The sequence below is a fragment of the Cynocephalus volans genome, chromosome 3 (assembly GCF_027409185.1).
Source record: "Cynocephalus volans isolate mCynVol1 chromosome 3, mCynVol1.pri, whole genome shotgun sequence".
In the NCBI taxonomy this organism is placed as follows: domain Eukaryota; kingdom Metazoa; phylum Chordata; class Mammalia; order Dermoptera; family Cynocephalidae; genus Cynocephalus; species Cynocephalus volans.
This window is the reverse complement of record NC_084462.1, coordinates 173259603-173278628: the sequence shown is the minus strand read 5'-3', so window position 1 is coordinate 173278628 and position 19026 is coordinate 173259603. Positions and strand designations below refer to the sequence as shown.

Below are 19026 nucleotides of genomic sequence, written 5' to 3'. Positions count from 1 at the left end.
GCTGTGTCCAGCCCTGTCCTCTCAGTTATAGTAACTCGTCTAAAATTCAATGTGGAAGAAAGAGAATCCAGTTGATGGACTCTTTTTGCAGCAATAAGTGAACAGCATGCTTAGACATCATGCTATTTTGGAAGAATGCTGTGAAAAAGATTTTAATAGCTCAGAAAAAGCAAAGAACATGGGCCTAGTAATTTAGTTTTCAAAGACAGTTAACATTTATTGTAGAAACACTTAGATTGACTGAACCTATACAATAGCTACCATTTGCTATTATCTACCATGGACTCAGAATTGTGTTGGACAAACGTTATCATTTAAAATGTAACTCTCCCAACAGACAGGCACTATCTTTACCTCTATTTTATAGAAGAGGATAACTGAGGATCAAAGCAGGTAAGTCACCTGCCCAAGATCAGAGGGCTGGCAACCAACAATCGAAAGGACCCACGCTGGTCCAAAGCCCATGTAGTTTGGGACTTAAGGAGCTTTTCCAGAAGCTGGAAGAACACTGTGAAGCTGTCGTACGGTCCTTTATTCCCTGACTGCTAATCCTCGAGGAGCAGAGGAAGCCCGGGCTGCCCTCAGAGGCCCGTGCTTTTGCAGAGCACTTGGTTCCACGTCAGAGGCAGGAGCTCCCCCACCTACCGTTGATGTTATCGGGCAGGTGGTTCATCATGGACCCGGACTCACAGGCTTCAATGTAGAATACCATCTGTGAGGCAGAACGAGATGGGGGGTTCACACCCTACCAGGCTCAGACTCCTCACAAATACTACTTTGGCTCTGCCCGCTCTCTCCACCCATTCGTACAGGTCTCCACTTTTGCTTTTGGGAGACATTGCTGCTGTAACAGGCTGCTGCCGGAGGCTACAGAGGCTGTTGTCATACAAACCAGAAGGAGTCAAATTTATTCATTGTTAATAGAATAAAATAACCTATGAGTTGAAAAAATACAGAGAAAATGCAGCCAGATGATGCTAAGGAAAACTGTTTCACAATCCAAGACACGGACCAGTTTCAAAGAGCAAAACGCACTCAAATGTAGCAGCCTGCGTGGTTAGCATGGGGACTGGCCAGGACACAGCAGCCTGTGTGATACACACCCAACTTACAGGGTCTCTATAAAGGGTTCTACGGGGGTGAGAGAGGGCCAAAGTAAAAATGAGACAGTGGTGTTTTCTCCCCAACTGTCCAAAATTGGGAAGAGTCCTAGGAACAGTGGTCCTAAGTGGGGTCTCCACACCAGCAGCACCAGCACCACATGGAAACTCAGAAAGGCAACTCGCAGGCCCTCCCCGGACCTACTGGGTCAAATTCAGGAAGGTGAGGCCCATAGTCTGTGCTCCAGGGATTCTGACCTAATAGTGAAAGCCCTGGAATCACAAAAGGTTAAGCCTGGGAAACCCATGATTAGAAGGACACCCTGTCCAGAAAATAGCCACCCAGAGTTAAAGGGCTTCACAGCCACTGCCTTCCTCCCACCCCTCTCAAAGCTGCCCCCAGGGTTAATGTTACCTTTTGATACATTCTGTGTTTGTACATGTAATGGATGGTTTTATTCAGGTCACTCACATGAAGCTGAAAGGTAAGAATACTGACATTCAGACCAACACATCAAGAGAATCCATTTGCTGGATAACCCACTAATAAAGTCCTAATGATGCTTCATAAATTCTTTTCTACCAATCCTTAGAAGTAATTGTAGTGAACAGCATAATCCCAGAATATAATGTTTTTCTCACATATTTAAAAGGGGACGAGAATGTGCTTCTTTACTTATTACTCTGTCCAAGGCACTCAGATTTTGTTCTTTTCTTGGGTTTTGTGCAGTACACCCAAGTCCTGAGATGGCTACTGATGCTTGTGGTATAAAGAAAAACGTAGGGAAAACTTGCAAGAGGAGATGCCTTTGAACAGATTTCGAGCTGCTGAACTTGTCCCCCACACACACCCACCCGCCAAAAGTACAGACCAACCTTGGAAGGACATCAGAAAACACACACTACAGGTTTAACCTCAACACACAGGCTTTGGTTCCTGTTCTCCTAGTCTATCCTTCAAATGTTAAGAAAAACTCACATCATCGTTAGGAAAAACCAGTATTCCAGTAGATCCGTGATCAGTGAAATAAACGAACACATGATCCTTGGGGCCGCTGCCAAGAGAGAGCAGATGAGGACGGGAGTCAGAGGTCAGCAGTTTCCTATTTCTATTTCTACTTTCATTTCTCTGAAAAGTAGCCCTAATTTAAAAATTTAGAAGAAGTTTGAGGATTACGGTTGCTCAACCAGGTTCAAAGAAGAACATAAGAGCCTGGTGTCCAGCCTGTTCCCTCTGCTCCCCTGACTGTTATTCTGAACCACAGGCATATCCTGGACCCTTGATACTGAATCATGGCTGGAAAGAAGGAGGGACCCCTGCTTAGGAGCCTGTCCGACAGACCAGGTGTGAGGCGGATAGTGTAGTCCTTTGGCAACTGGGCCTCATCCCAGGCACGTACGCTCTCCAAACAGATCTCTCCAAATGCCTAAGAGACCAAGACACATGGCCGCACGTGGTGCTGCAGCCTTCCCCTCCAGGCCCCCTGGCCTACACAGTCTGGGATGCCACCTGCCCACCCTGACCAGGGCTTCCATGCAGAGGGCACTGCTTCAGGGTTACAGAGATGTAGTAACTCACTTGGAGCCAATCTGGTTCAGCCAACACAGATGTCTCTCTCTGCTCTAATTCACACCTGCTTCCTTGTGCCCAAGTCTCCCTTCCAGCATAAAAGAAATATGCTACTAAAGTCTCTGACATCACATAAAAATGCTACATAAGAAATTCTAAGCAACAAGACATCTCTAACTCACGGCCAGTGAGGCAAGTATATTGGGCTTAGCCGTCTCCAATACAAAGGTTAGCTGTGCACTTAGGAATGTGCCTCTTCCCATTGGGCTGACCTGTGATGTGATCAGAGCACAGGGTGGGAACAGGCTGGGGCCCTGCAACCCGACCATCCTGCAGGGATTCATGCCTGTTGGTGTGCTCCACTGGTAGTGGAATGCACCAGCGCTACAATCCACAGACAACAAAAACAGCAGGTTTATGTGATAGGGAACATTCTATTAAGAATAATGAGGAACCCTGTGTCATAGGTTTCGGTACAGAAACGGGCTGCCAAGCTCTCCGCTCTGTAATTTCTCACAGGTAAACAGGAAAGGAGCAAAGAACAACTCCTGTTCAACTTCTCTGCACTGGGGTTCCAGGTCACTGAGAGAAGTGCGGTATCCATAAAACAGACATTACCTCTTCAGGACTTTTCCAGATCCTTTGCCCTTCACTGCTTCTGCATCACCTCTCAACACAGCAAGGAAATTTTGTGGGTTAACATCCTACAAAGAATTGGGAGCCAAAATCAAACACAGCTGTCATTCCAAATCAGAGAGTCTGCTGAGTCTCCAAAGCTTAAGGCTTAAGAGCAAACACTTTGGAACCAAGAAAGACCCAAAGCAAGGGCAGTGCTCTTGGGGCACGTGTATGACCTTTCACACATATCTTGTCTTTGGCTGATGGCAACTCAGCAAGCCTGCCCTTCCTTCTTGACTACTATAAAGTTCATGTGGAGAAACCCAAAGAGGCTGACAGGTGGGGAAAAACAGCAAAGGAAGAGAACGCTGCCTCAGGGAGACAGCAGATAGGGAGGCAGAAACATCGGCACCAGCCCGGCCCCCCTTTTCATCCAGCCTGCTGCCTAAGAGGCTGAATGTCAAGGATACTCAATGTCCTTGAAGAGGATTTTGCAAAATTGATGCTTAATCATTAAAAGCAATACAAAAAAGGAAAGGAAATACAAAGGGAAAAAAAAAATCCTACCACCTAGATTCCAAACCTTTCCTTATTTAACTATATAGAAAGAAACAATTTCATAAAAATGGGGTCATCTATATCACAAGTACGATGGGTTAAATTTAATTGTATTTGAATTTAAAAGAAAAAAATAAAATAAAACCAAAAGAATTGCTAAATTTCAGATAAATGTTACTTGATAACAAGGAATATTAGTTCCTAAAAGATCCTTCCAAAATTAAGAAAAAGAGACTAAGAAAACCACAAGACTGAAGTCATTATGGTGTACTTAAAAATGTGTCAATTTATACCATCTCCATCAACTGGGAGGAATATAAAAATTTTTGGAAGTGACATACTATAATAATAATTAACAAAAACTCTCAGCAAAATCCTGAGGGTACTGAGAAAACTGATTTTCATAAGAAAGCAAAGATAATCTATAATCAGATTAACAGCAATACCCCAAGAAAATCAGCTTATTATCGAGGAAAATCTATTATCAGGCTTAAAGTATGAGAAGACCAGAAACTACCAGAAGACTGCAACTAATTTTGGACATTTTTCCTTTGCTCTGCTTTCTTTCAAAACTCTCGTAATTTATACCTTAAGCATAAATCCTACTACAAACATATAACAGGGACCAGAGATCAGTCTAGTGAGGTTCTGATTCTAGAAACACAAGAAAGAGAAAAATCACCACTCAAATGAAAACAAAGCCTGCTGGTTCCAACCCCATAATCTGCTCACCTCTCTGGTATAGTCCTTCGGGACACCCTTATATACATCTGTGCCATTGGGCCGGTTGATCACAATACCTGGAGTGGGATTGCTGAAAATTAAAGGACACTATTGAAATACAAAATGTGACAAGTCTTTGAAGTCTCTTTCTTCAAAAGTATGCCCCATAATGTGAAAAAATAGTAAACGGCTATGTTTGCCAAAGACACTTAATGTCACCTGCACGGTTGCCAAAGTATTAGTGGTTTTAGTAGCATGGGGATCTCAGGGGTCCCACAACTCAAGAACTCTTAACAGCAGCAGTGAGGGGCTGAGCTCTAAAAATTTAGGACAAGGACCAAAGCCCAGGTGTTCCTGGACTCCTGATGGAAACCAGACAGCATCTTGGGAGCAAGATCTCATCAAAATATCTCTCAAAGCAAAACTACTTTCAGAAACAGGACAGAAAACTTTAATACAAGCCATTAATGCAAGAGCTTAGGTGTTAAGGGCTCAAAGGATTATGCAGGGGCTGTGTATGCGATTACCGCAAAGGGCAGCATCCTTGCGGGGACCACAGCAGAGTAACTGAGGAGCTGGGGAGACTAGCAATGGTTAAGTTTAATACCTATACTTGCTACTTCTGATCTCAAGAAGTCAGATAAGCAGGCATGAGAGAACTATTTGTAAAATAAAGTTCCACAAGAAATAAAAGTAAAAAATATAGAAAGAAGGGTAGTAGGATCTAACCTACAAATAAGAGCCTTCCAAGTACAGGAACTCTGTGCTGTCCCCTGCTCAGAGATTAGGGACAAGCACCGTGGAACCCACAGATGGAACCCACACACGAGTTCTCCAAGGTGAAAAGGAACTTATGCTTAACCCTTTCGAGGTACCCTTCAGTACCCATTCCTGTGTCTCTGACATTGCAGGGCACCCCAAGTCATGTTCAAAGCTCAACACAAGGCATCCCTGAGGACTTTCAACTGGGAGTCTGTTTATGTTCTAACATCAGGACACTGTTCTAGGATCCCTATGAGTCTGGATGCCATTTTTTAAAAAATGCCCTGAAGTTCTTTGCCACCAAGTTCAAAGTGCTCTCTACTTACTCTGTAGAGTTGGCAATGTCATCGTACATCATCACAACGATCTGCTCGTCAGGAATCCCATTTCGGTGAATGATCTGGTAGGCATGGCATGCATCTGCCTGCGAAAAATGATTTAGTCAAGTTGTAGATTTTGCCCAGAAGGAGGCCAATTTGGGGTTTGGAGCTGTAATGAGCAACACGTTCTGTCTCGTGGAAGACTTGCTCCAAATCATTCCCTGTTGGCCAGGTCTTTAAATTATTATCTTAAAACACACACATTTATATGTTTTAACCTCAATTTTAAAAGATTCCCCCCCCCACCCAAATTATCCAATTCTTACTCATCAGGAAGCGAGTGCATATGTGGACCACACACACATGCACACATGTGCACACACATGCACACATGTGCACACACACCCCCACTACCACCACATCAACAGGTGTCAAGGGCCTTGGAAAGTTCTAAGTAACTTATTTTCATTTCCCAGACCACATACAAGTCTCCTGAAAGCAGGGGTTTAGGTCTCAAACACAGAATGACTCAGAATGATGAACCAACAGATTACAAGGTAAACAGCTAGTTCTGTGTCACACCAGATTCTTCTGACTAAAGCAACTTTGGATGCTATAGTCACTGTTCAAGAGAACTAAGAGAAAACTCAAAAGTTCGACTCAGGAATTAAAATGAGAAATGTGCTCTTTAGTTTTAAAATATAACAATAATACAAAGGAAGACATACTAGGGATAAAAGAAAATCTTTCCTGATGCCATTTCTTGCCCATACAAGGGAGAAGACATGCTTGCTTCCTTATTTCAGATGACACATACTGCACTTCATGACACGGAAATCATTGAGGACAGAAAGGAATGTTGTCCACCTTTCTGCTTAGAGTTAATGATGGCTTTTCTAGAACAAAGACATAAATTATCATAAAGGGAGGAGTGTGCCCAGCTATTTGCCTCCCTAAGGAAGACAGCTTGAGGAACAGGACCTATACACATTGCAATCTAAACAGCACTCAGCACAGCAAAAATATAAAGCTCATCAAACATTAAACCTGGCATTTTGCCTATGGATGCCCCCCACAAATAGACTTATTTTACGGCACAGCTGGGTGCTCAATATACAGTTGCTGAATGTTGAATGGGTGAGTCCAGGGCCGGGCACTCAAGAGCTGCTAAAAATAAGTGAATGACTGAATAAACATGAAAACTAATACATTTATTGACTTTCTTTTTCATCCAGCACCATGCTAAGACTTTCTATGAATTATTCATTTAGTTCTCAAGATAAAGGTAACAATCCCCGTGTTACAGATGAGGAGACAGAAGCTTAGGTAGGTGAGGTGACTGCCCAATCACACACAGCTCACAGTAGAAGATGCCGGCATTCTGACTGCAGACCTGATATTGCTTCACATAGGGACAAGAGAGAAATCACTAAAATTACAGAGGCCCAGGGAGAGAGAGTGAGGGGCTGAAAGTCTAAACAAAGATCGTTTTCAAAAAATAGTTACTAAATATTTTCTATTTATAGACAAAAATTGTTAAAGTGTTTAAATCCCCATTTCTGTGGAATAATGAGGAGCTTCAGACCTCCAGTTGTGGTGGGCAGAATAACAGCCCTCCCAAAGACACCCATGTCTTAATCCCTGGAACCTGTGAATGTTACATTACATGGCAAAAGGGAATTAAGAGAGCAGATGGGTTTGAGGTTGCTAACCAGTTGGCCTTAAAATAGGGAGGTTCTCCTATATTTTTCCAGTGTGCCCAGTGTAATCACAAAGGTCCTTATATGTGGAGAAGGAGGCAGAGGAGTCAGTGTCTGAGTGATCTGATGTAACCGACCCCCTTGCTGCCTTTAAGGATGGAGGAAGGGGCCATGAGCCAAGGAATGCAGGCAGCCTCTAAAAGCTAGAAAAGGCAAGAAAATAGAACCTCCTCTGCAGTCACCAAGGAATGCAGCCCTGTCAAGACCTTGACTTACCACAATGAGACCTATTTCAGATTTCTCACCTACAGAACTATAAGACAATAAATTTATGTTGTTTTAAAAGCTACTAAGTTTGTGGTAATTGGTTATAGCAGCGATAGGAAACTAATACAACCCTGGCAGAAATATAGTATAATTGGCATTCCACTCTGGAAAACACTTTGACATTATCAAACAAGTTGAAGAACATACCCTCCAACACAGCAATTCTACTCCTAGCTGTACCCTAGTGAAACTCTAGCCAATGTACAATAGCAGATTGTTCATAGCATCACTGTAACAGCAAAAAATAAGATATAACCCCAATAACCATCGAGAGCTGGGGGGGAAAAAAAAAAAAAAAAAACACTGTCATATGCCCACATAAATGGAATAACAGAAAATGAATGTAATACAACCCAGGCTCCAAAACAGAAGAATCTCAGGAGCATAATGAGAAAAAGAACAATCCATAGAAAAATACATTTATATAAAGGTCACAAAAGGCTAACATAAAACATTATGTTGTTTACAGTTAAATACATATATGGTAAAACTACAAAGCAAAGCAAAGGAATGATTGACCAAAAATTCAGGAGTTTTTTTTCCAGAAGGAAAGGAGAGGGATTCCATCACACAGGAGACAGGTACTAGTAGTTTTCTTTTTCTTTATCAGGGTACAAGGTACCCCTATACCCCCAATTCTGTACACATTATATAGACATTTGTCTGCTATTTCATAAGGAAAAAAATAAAATCAATAATGTCAGATTTAACCTACTCCTATGATGAAAGTAGAAATAAGCAGGTATACCCTCCCTCTTGCCCCCAAGATAAGTCACTCTATCATTTATTTCTCCTGTCAGACAGTAAAAGGCAGGCTCATAAAACATTAAAATAAAATAAAAATGTAAAGAAAATACTTGGGAATAAATTTAACAAAAGAACTATAAGACTTATGCACTGAAAAATTATAAAATACTGCTTGAGGAAAATTAAAGACCTAAACAAACGGAGAGACATTGCATGTTCATGGATCAGAAGACTTAATAGTGTAAAAATAAAAAAAAGATCAGCGGGCTTTTTTGCAGAAATTGACTAGATGATCCTAAAACTTACATGGTATTACCGAAGTCCTAGAATAGCCAAAACAACTTTCAAAAAGAAGAACAAAGGTAGAGGACTTTCACTTCCTGATTTCAATACTATATTGGGGAGACAGTCTTTGAAACAAATGGTGCTAGAACAATTTAGATAACCACATAAAAAGCGATGAACTTAGATCCTCACCTTACACCATACACAAAAATTAACTCAAAATATATCATAGACTTAAATGTAAGGGCAAAACAATAAAACTTTTGGAAGATAACAAGAGAAAATATTCAGGACCTTGAGTTATAATCTTAAAGATGTCATAGATATGACACCAAAAGCATGGTCTAAAAAGAAAAAAACTGATAAATCAGAATTTATCAAAATTTAAAACTTTAGTGCTTCAAAAGACACCATGAAGAAAATGAAAAGACAAACAACAGACTAAGAGAAAACATTTGCAAAACACATTATCCGATAAAGGACTTGTGTCCAGAATACGCAAAGAACTCTTACAAAGACCTCAACAAAACAATCAGTCAGATCAAAAAATAGGTAAAAGATGGAAAAGCATTTCACCTAAGAAGATATATGAATAGCTAATGAGCACATGAACAGATATTCAACATCATTAATCACTAAGGAAATGTAAACTAAAACCACAGTGAGAAGCTACTTCACAGCCAGACAGACAATAACAAGTGTTGGTGAAGATCAGAGAACCAGGAGGCTCCACAGCCAGACAGACAAAACAAGTGTTGGTGAAGATCAGAGAACCAGGAGGCTCCACAGCCTGTGTATGGGAATGTGAGATGGTGCAGCCATTTTGGAAAATAGTTTGACAGTTTCTTAAAAAGCTAAACATAAGTGTACCTTGTAACCAAACAACTCTACTCTTAGGTATGTATCTACACAAGAGAAACAAAAACATTTATCATGCAAAGATTTGCACACAAATATTCTTAGCAACACTGTTAGTAATAGCCAGAAGTTGGAAACAACCCAAATGTCTATCAACTGGCAAATGGATACACAAAATGTGATCTACAGACACAAAGGAATATTATCTGGCAAGAAAAAGGAATGGAGTACTGACACATGTTCAATGTGGATAAACCTCATAAACATGAAGCTAAGAGAAGCTAGACATGAGAGACCACATATTATATGGTTCCATATATATGAAATGTTCAGAAAAAGCAAATTTACAGACAAAAAGTAGATCAGTGGTTGGGTACCTGGGGCTGGAGATAGGAACTGTAAATGTGCTTGAGGGACCTTGCTGGGTGATGGAAATGTTCTAAAATGAATTTATGGTGATGTTTGTACAACTTGGTAAATTTACTAAAAATTCACTGAGCTGTACATTTGAAATAAGTAAATTATATGGTATGTAAACTATGTGAAGGAGTTTGGATGTATTGTCCTCCCAGAACTCATGTGGAAATCTGATCTCTAGTGTGACAGTCTGAGTCATGGGGAAGGATCCTTCATGAATGGATTAATGCTCTCCCTAGGTGGGGGGAGTAATGAGAGAGTTCTCACTCTATTAGTTCCCTCAAGAGCTGGTTGTTTAAAAAGACCTTGGCACCTCCTCTCTCTCTCTCTCTCTTGCCATGTGATCTGCTTGTACCCACCAGCTGCCTGCCGCTTTCCACCATGAGTAGAAGCAGCCTGAGGCCTGTGCCAGATGCAGCAGTCCCAGAATCGTAAGCCAAATAAACCTCTGTTCCTTATAAATTACCCAGCCTCAGGTATTTCTGTTATAGCAACACAAACAGACTAATACACTATGCCTCGATACTATTGCATGTATTTTAAAGGGGCAGGTTCAGAGTGTCCTGTGTTAGCATTCTCCTGCACTGCCTGGAGCCCTTGGCACTGCCTAGAGAGGCAAGTGCTTTTATCTCCATTTTACAGATGGAGATAAACTCAGAAAAGGCCATGGCTTGCTAAGGGATTCAAAACCAGGTGTTCTGGCCCCAACCATGCCTGTGCCCCTTCCTCCACGTGCAGACTTCTCCAAGTCAGGCTGTGATTCTTTCCAGGACCCTTGGAGGTACTTGGTTGCCTCTAACTTTGTTAACTTAAAAGGGTTCCTCATTAGAGTCAAGTATTTACGGCGTTCAAAAGAAATAAAAGTAGGGTCCAACCAAATCAAACAATTTGGAAATGATGTTAAAGGCTACTTGAATTACTTCCCTTGAACACATCTGACCTACATGTGTTCTTTCCCCGTGAAAAACAGAACAGCCATATGAGGCAATATTCAAGAGGGTATTGAGCAAGACTTCATAAAAAGTGCAGAGCCCTCAGAATGATGAGCAGAGATGGTGTGACTCAGCTGGTTTCACAGTCTGTGTCAGGAGCTGTGACGGTCTTACTAATGCACCCTGTGATTTCCCAATGCGGATCACTGTCCCCACACCATCTGTTTGCACTGTCTCCGTCTCAGCCACCTGTCAGCTAAATAAAGACAAGTGGCTTGGAACAAAGTCTAAATACAATGGGCATGGTCCATGTCAGAGTCACTGTGAAGGAGTCCATTTTCTAGCAGGGTCTGCTCACCTGACAGGTATACACATATCATCACTTCCTGCCACACATCCTGGCACTACTGAGGCTACATACTGGGCTGGGGCTTTGCAGGGCTCCTCACCGAGACCACCACCAACCCCAGAGCAAGAATCTGAGGTTTAGAGTAAGATGATGTCATTTGTTCAAACTAATACAGCAGGTAATGGAAGAGCTACACCTGAGGTCTGTGCAAGTCCAAAGCCACATTCTTTCCATGATCCTGGGCTGCCCCTGTCATCTTACAAGACAGCCGGCTGCACCACCTGCCCCAGCCCTCATTCTCATCTTAGTCCCGCTCTGCCCACCACCTGCACCCCTTCCCACCACGCCCTCTTTAAAAGCATGCTCCTTTTTTAAATATAAAAGCAATAATTTGTAACAAGATGGATGAACCCAAAAAACGTACTAAGTGAAGAACTTGTCAAAAGAATAGGCTGTGCCCTGTCACCATTACCTGTTGCCCGTACTTCCCGACCGCTCCCTCCAGCCTCTGCTCACTGCAGCCTGACTTCTGTCCCTGCCTTCCTCAGTTCTGCCTCTCAGCCTACATGGCCTCAAATATTTACTAGCTGGCCCTTTACAGGAAAAAGGTATGCAAACCCCGAGTCGTGAGCCAGACGTAAGAGTGAGGCCCCAAGTGTGCAGGGGGTGGGAAAGGGGTGTGCCGGGAGCACACAGAGCGCTGAAGCCCCTCACTCCTGCTAGTGGTGATGTGGGGCCAGTGCAACTCCTTTATCTAGTTCGAAGTGGACAGGTTCTGTCAGAGGGAAAGAAAGGTCCTTCGGCTCCCAACATGCCTCCCTGTGCCCTCACCCAAACGTCCCAGCCTCATCCTCCCCTGGTTTCCCATTCCCGTCTCACAGGACCAAGGGCTGTCCTTGCGTGCCCCATGGCCCCTTCTTCTCTCCCCATCTCGCTTTGCTCAGATGACCCCCTCAGCTCCAAGTGGTCAGGAGCTTCCCTGAATCCAGAACTGGAAATCTCTTTCCCCTCACCAGGAACTGATCTGAGCATGAGCATGTGTTGCAATTTTGGTCAGAAAGACGTGGGGCAACGTCTGCTGTGGCTCCAGAAAAAGGTCTGTACTCCGATAAAGAGAAAGCCAGGCCCGTAAGACACCCAGATGGCCTTTTTCTTCTACAGGATTTTATTTTGTTTGGATGTGACACCGGGAGTTGCTGGGGTGACTATGAGGAGTGCTTGCCAGAAGACAGGTCACCACAATGACGATGGCAGAGTGGAACAACGGAAAGGAACTGGGTTTGAGACAACAGAGTTAAACAGCTTAGAGCCAACCCTGGAGTGTCCATGCTCCTTATCATTCAAATCCCTGCAGAGGGCTTCAGTTGCGCACACTTGAAGACACCCCACACCCTGGCCATTCCCTTCACTGTGGTTTTATGTTCCTGCTGCCAGTTCACGCTCTCCCTCCACAGAACACTCACCCTTTCTCCCAGCTCCTTCTGCAGAAATCCCATCACCCTGCACTCCCACCTCAAGCCTCTCCTCCATGAAGCTGTCTTCCAAAATCCCTCTCTTGATTGAGCTCACCTACTTCCTGACCCAGACTTGGAGCTCCTGTAGGAAGTGGCTTTTCTTGGCCTCATGTTCAGGTGTTTGTGTACCTGCCCTATACGGCTGGGGGTTCCTGACCTGAGGGTCCCTGCCTCACCATTCTCCATACTCCTCCGCCCCTGATCCATACACCACACACACCCCTGGCCAACCATGGGCCTCCAAGTGAAAAGTTACACTAAATGCACCAAGATATCAAGTCTGTTTGAATGCCCAGAAAAATTCTGCTGTTCGTCATTTTCAGAATTCAACGCTAGGAACAATGATTCTTAGTATAATGACAAATGACCTGTTTCCTTTGGCTTATCTGTATTTTATAACTTTTCTATAATAAACTTTAATGTGTTAATTTTTTAAACAAAAAAAGGAAACTATTTTAAAATAAAAAACAAAGTAATGAGAAGATACTCATGTCACATAACTAGAGTAGTGGTTATTAGCATAGACTGTGGAATCACACTGCCTGGATTCAAATCCCAGCTCCACCCCATACTAGCTGTGTGACCACAGACAAGTTAAATAGCCGCTCCATGCCTCAGTTTCCCCATCTTAAAATGGTGATATATGGTACTTCAAAATGCTCATGGAAAGATTTGTATTATTTTTTAATTCTATTTTTCCACAAATTGTTTGAAGTACCCTCATAACATGACCTATCTTCACGGGTTGTCTGAGGATTAAGAGCGATAATACATGCCAAGTGCTTGGAACTGAGCCTAGCACATAGTCAGCGCTCAGTAAAGGGCTGCGTTCTTCTACCAGAATGTCAGCACCACAGGGTAGGAAGCCTTAGCAGTGTTGCCAGCACCCTGAACAGTGTCTGACTCAGGCGTGCTCAAGAGGCATGAGCAAGGACCTGCTTCCAGTTAGTTCTGCTCTGGGGCCACTTCCACCTGCTCAGCTTCTTCCTGGCTCAGTGTGAGATCATACCCCACCTCCCAAGCGCCAGCACCCCTCTTCCCAGCCCTGGCCCACCTCGGCTAGACCCTCTCCCAGGTCTGCCTTGCCCCACCACACCCTCACCAGCCACAGCCTCACACCTCTCTGGCACTCATGCTTCGCAGGTCCCTTCTCTACGGCCCCTTCGTCCCCACTGTCCACACCCACCTGCCTCACTCTCTCAGATCTTCCCGCTCACAGCACATTCACCCAACACTCCGCTCTCAGATTCCACCACTTCCAAAGCAGCTTTCCTTCCCCACCTCACACTCAGAACACTGGATGCAGAACGTTCTGCCAGCATCACCTTAGCCCAGCCCCCGTCATCACCTGGTAATCCCAGCCAAAAATGGAAAACAGAGAGATCCAATCTGGCCAAGACAAAATGTGGCTTAAATGACCACCATAAAGTATAGGAAAGAATTAGCAATGATTTTATTGTGCCTAGTATGTTAATCTTCCCTAAACAAAAGAGATTTGTGGCAACAGCTGTCCTGTTAATCCAAGGAAAGTGTGAACCTCTATAAAAATGTAAATTTTAAAATCTGTATAGGGTCTACAGGGAACGTTCTTCCAAATGCTCTTTTAATGATTGGCCTCTAAAGTCCAGAAAGCAAGTGTAGGCACTGGCTGGGAACAAACGCTGGCCAGCAGGGACACGGGGACACGGGCTGGGTCAGCGATGACTCAATATACACGGTTCATCTCTGCACAGCCCCAGTGCCATCTTCTCTCTTATTTGGGGACGAATATTTCAGTGTGTGGCCACTTCTTTCACCTTGCTTCCCTTCATTCTATTTTGACATTTAGTATTTTACTCAGGGGAACTAGCAACTTTTTAAAAAAAGGTTTCTGGGAGCAAAGGGTAGCTGGATAACCTATAATTGATAATGATTAACCAGTACATTTTTTTTAAGTTGTTGTATAAAAATGAGGAGGGCTGATGAATCAGCCTGTTCACTATCTGTGATCTGTGTCTAATAACTTGTTCTAACTCATGGTTAAAGAGGGAGGACAAAAATGAGAGCGGAACAGTCACATGCTCGGATCGCTTTCTTTAAATGGGTCAGGTCTGTGGTTAAGTATTAAAAGGAAAAAAGATTATATTGCCACAATAACAACTTTTTAATCAAGCCAAATTTCCTATTTGTCTACCACAAAAAGCATTCAAGAAATGAGTCATTCAACAATCATCAAGCCGGTAGGGGCTTCATCTAAATAACCCCCCTCAACAGATATGAAAACTGACATCCAGGGAGGGAAACACACCTGCCCCAGCTCTCGTGTGACAGGCAGCACCACCAAGCGGTCAGCAGCACCGACGCTGCACCTGTGCTACCCAGCACAGCAGCCACTGGCCACACGTGGCAACTGAGCCCTTGAAATGTGGCTAGTCAGAACCGAGATGCACCATGAGCGTAAATATACTGGATTTCAATGACTTACTACAAAAACAAAAATGTAAATTTTCTCATTATTAACTTTTTATAGATTACATGTTGAAATGATAATGGTTTAGACATACTGGCTTAAATAAGATAATAAAATTAATTTCACTTTTTTTTTTTTTAACTTTTTTAAAATGTGGCTACTAGAAAATCTACCATGACACAGGTGGCTTTCCTATTGGACAGAGCTGCTCTAACAGCCGGTTGGCCTGGGTTTGAATCTCGGCCCCACCACTGGCTAGCTGTGCCATGCTGGGCAAATTGCTGACCCTGCCTAGGCCTCAGGCCAATCATTTGAAAGATGGAATATGAACTGGACCTACCACACTTAACCCCCCTCCAGGGGTCAAAGGAATTCATTTATGCAAGGTGCTCTTAGAAGAGAGCTCAGCACATGGATATTGCAAAAGTCTAAGCATCTTGTTTCTGAGAATGAAAAGATTAAATGACTTTTTAAAATAACAGCTTTATTGAGATACAATTCACATACCACAAAAGTCAGCCTTTTAGAATATACAAGTTGGTGGTTTCTAGTATATTTACCCCATTGTGCGATCATCACCATTATCTAATTCCAGAACATTTTCATTACCCCAAAAAGAGACCCCATGCCCATTCTTCCCTCTGCCCGGCCCTTGGCAACTACTAATCTACTTTCTGTCTCTACTGATTTCCCTAATTTGGACTTTCATTTAAATTAATTCAAAATATGTGGTCGTTGTGACTAGCTTCTTTTACTTAGCATGTTTTTAAGGTTCATTCATGTTGAACTATGTGTGAGTATTTCATTCTTTTTTAGGGTCAAATAATTCTCTATATGAATAGACCGCTTTGTGTTTATCCACTTATCAGCTGATGGACATTTGACTTGTTTTCACTTTTTGACTACTGTGAATAATCCTGCAATGAACATTCATGTACAAGCTTTTGTGTGGACATATGTGTTCACTTCTCTTGGGCATACACCCACAAGTGGAACTGCTGGGTCATATTGAAACTCTGTGTTCAACCTTTTGAGGAGCTGCCAGACTGTTTCCCAAAGTGGCTGCACCATTTTACATTCCCACCAGAAAGCTGTATGCTCAGATGTGGGTTTTCTTTTCCTCTTTAACTTCTGACAGGCTGATTTGGTAAAAATGCAGGGAAAGATGGGGGGGGAGGAGCGAGCAGCAGAGCAGAGGCATGAAGGGCAAAGGGGCCTAGTGATGCTTTTCCCAGAGCCCTGTGCTTCAGTCCTGTTGGGCTCTGACTTGCCGTGTGGGCTCAGGCAAGTCACCTCTCCTCTCTAGGCTCAGTTTCCTTACCTATAAAATTTAGGTGTTAGACCAGTCAGTCCCATTTGGAAATATTTGGAGATACTTTGGGTTGTTACAGTGGGGAGGGTGATGCTACTGGTATCTAGTGGATACAGGCCATGGATTCTGCTAAACATTCTACAATGCACAAGGCAGCCCCAATAACAAAACATTATCTGGCCCCAAATATCAATAGTGTCCATGTTGAGAAACCTACTATTAGACTAAAGTGACCCTGTAGGAAATTTTCAGGAATGGCTAAACTGTTTTCCCAAATGGCTATACCATTTTATAATTCCCTTAGCAATGTATAAGGGTTCCAATTTCACCACATCATCACTAACATACATACTTTAGCCAACCTAATAGGTGTGTGTAAACAGCTTTTCAAAAGTCTTTTCGGTTAACAATGTCCAAGATTGTTTACAGAATGTCAGTGTCATAAAGAAAAAGGTTAGTCATTTTCTTACCTGGTGCCTGTAATTAAACCAGCCATTTGAACCCGCGACGATCACCACCCAGTGCTTGCCTCCATCCTCAGGATCGTCCACAAGAATGGCAGCAGTTCCCAGGACCAAACTGAGTAATGTGGCTACTTTCCAAATCATTCTGCACCTTGGAGTTCAAGTGCAGAAATCTGAGAAGAAAAAAAGCAGAGTCAAGTAAAAAGTAATGATCAACAACAGATGAACACTGTTGGCCACTAAGCAAATACCTCAGAAAATGGATCAAAAAGAGACTACCACTTAGTTATCAGACAGAATGTGCTGAAGGTAACAATGAAGGCAAAGAGAAATTCTATGTCCAGCCCTGCTGCCTCTTTCCCCATGTGGAGAAGGGGCTGCCCAGATTTCCCAACCTTCTATAACAAGTCAAAGTTATGTGCAGAAACCAAAGAATACCCAGAAAGCTCTTTGGGCTCCTTTTAAAGTTTTTGTCACAACTCAAAATACAGCAGATACAATTCACCAACAAAATTCACTGTGCTGGAAAACTATCTACCACATACTGTGAACTGTTTGTAAGAAAAGGATATATAGGTTTAAACCTGCCTTGTGTTTCTAGTCAAGATGGCAGAACAGACAGTCCCAAGCATCACTCTCTCCCACAAATCAACAAATTTACAACTATAAAAATGTAACAACAGCCAAGCTGGGGCTGCTGGAGCTCAGGGGAAGAGGAGGAGAGGCCTACAGAGTTCATGAAGGGGGAGAAGCAACAATAAGAGAAAGAAAAAACTGCTTGGAGAGTTTCGGGACCCAGCTGCTTTTAGCCTGGAGCTGCTGAGCACATGGAGCAGGAGCCGGCAGAAGCCATGGTTGTGTCCTTCAGATGAAGTTGCTTGGAGGTGGCAGGGGAGAAGAGGGTCTTGGTGGCCCCCAGGACAGCAAGACCACTAATAGGGATCCCATGGACCCATACAGGAGCAAGGAGCCAGAACAGCTGAAAAAGGGGAGCCATTCAGAGGCTGGTGAGTCATCAAAAGGGACCTGCACAGGGCCCATCCCATGGGAAGTGTTTGGAGCATGGTGGTGAGGAAGATGGGCCCACCAGGAGAACACTGGGACACAGCAAGGACAGCCGATCTGCCCCCCAATCAGCTCAGGACCACTCAAAGGAGACTGGTCGGGAATGCAGAATTGAATGGAGTGGAGTGCAGTTTGATGAAAAGATTCAGGCCCAGATCAGAATTTCCACACAACCCAGGTGCACCTGGTCTCTGGAGAGCCAGAAGTACCTATAAAGTCAACCATTAAACCCTGAGCTGCACAAAAAGCCTTCCCTAGGGAAACAGCAGCAAAGCAGCAATTTAGCTCAACAACACAGTTCAAGTCCTGGTTCCCAAAGGAAGCTCCCCCATTTTAGAAGTAAGCAAAGGACCAAAAATTAGTTCTGGCCCAGGTACACCACCAGTGCCTCAGGGCCCGCCAGGGGACCTGAGCTCTGGAGCAGGGGACTGGAGCCCCCCACCCACAGCCAGACATACTGCCAACACCAAGGAGCATGCCAAAAACATCACCTCCATGTGGGTGGCCCACCACAGCCACCACAGTAACCACGGCTGCCAGCTACAAAAGTGGCTAGACGTCACAACCACCAAGTAGATGGTCTGCCAGCCACTGGAGTGCATTGACACAAGGAGAGTCATCAGCAGAGACCAAAGAAAAGAATAGGATGTCTCTCTCCACAAAGCTCATGCCAGTGTGACAGAGAAAGCCTCTGTTCTATGATAATATCAAGGGACCTGAACATACCTTTCAGCATTGGACAGATCATCTAGGCAACAAATCACAGAGTAACCATTACTCTTTCAGAGGGAGAGAAGAAATCTAGGGTTATCAGTGGTGGGAGGCAGGAGGGATAGGGGGATAAGCTGATTTGGATAGATTGAACAAGGGGCATAAAGAATAAGTACAATTTGTAACAATATACATACTAGTAATATTGATTTGGTCAACATATGTCAACATTGAATCCCAAAAGT

The 19026-nt window shown here is 43.4% G+C and overlaps 1 protein-coding gene across 1 annotated transcript in view; it reads right to left on the bottom strand.

Moving 5' to 3' along the window:
* The window catches only part of LGMN (legumain), a 34293-nt gene that overhangs the window by 6816 nt on the left and 8451 nt on the right, over positions 1-19026 (bottom strand). Inside the window, exons 2-8 of the mRNA XM_063089472.1 lie at positions 17012-17178; positions 5658-5755; positions 4579-4660; positions 3289-3374; positions 2080-2155; positions 1516-1578; positions 646-712 (exon numbers count right to left, since the gene is read on the bottom strand). Of these exons, the coding sequence (XP_062945542.1) occupies positions 646-712; positions 1516-1578; positions 2080-2155; positions 3289-3374; positions 4579-4660; positions 5658-5755; positions 17012-17149 (610 nt within the window). The 5' untranslated portion in view covers positions 17150-17178. The remainder of the gene's footprint in view (positions 1-645; positions 713-1515; positions 1579-2079; positions 2156-3288; positions 3375-4578; positions 4661-5657; positions 5756-17011; positions 17179-19026) is intronic.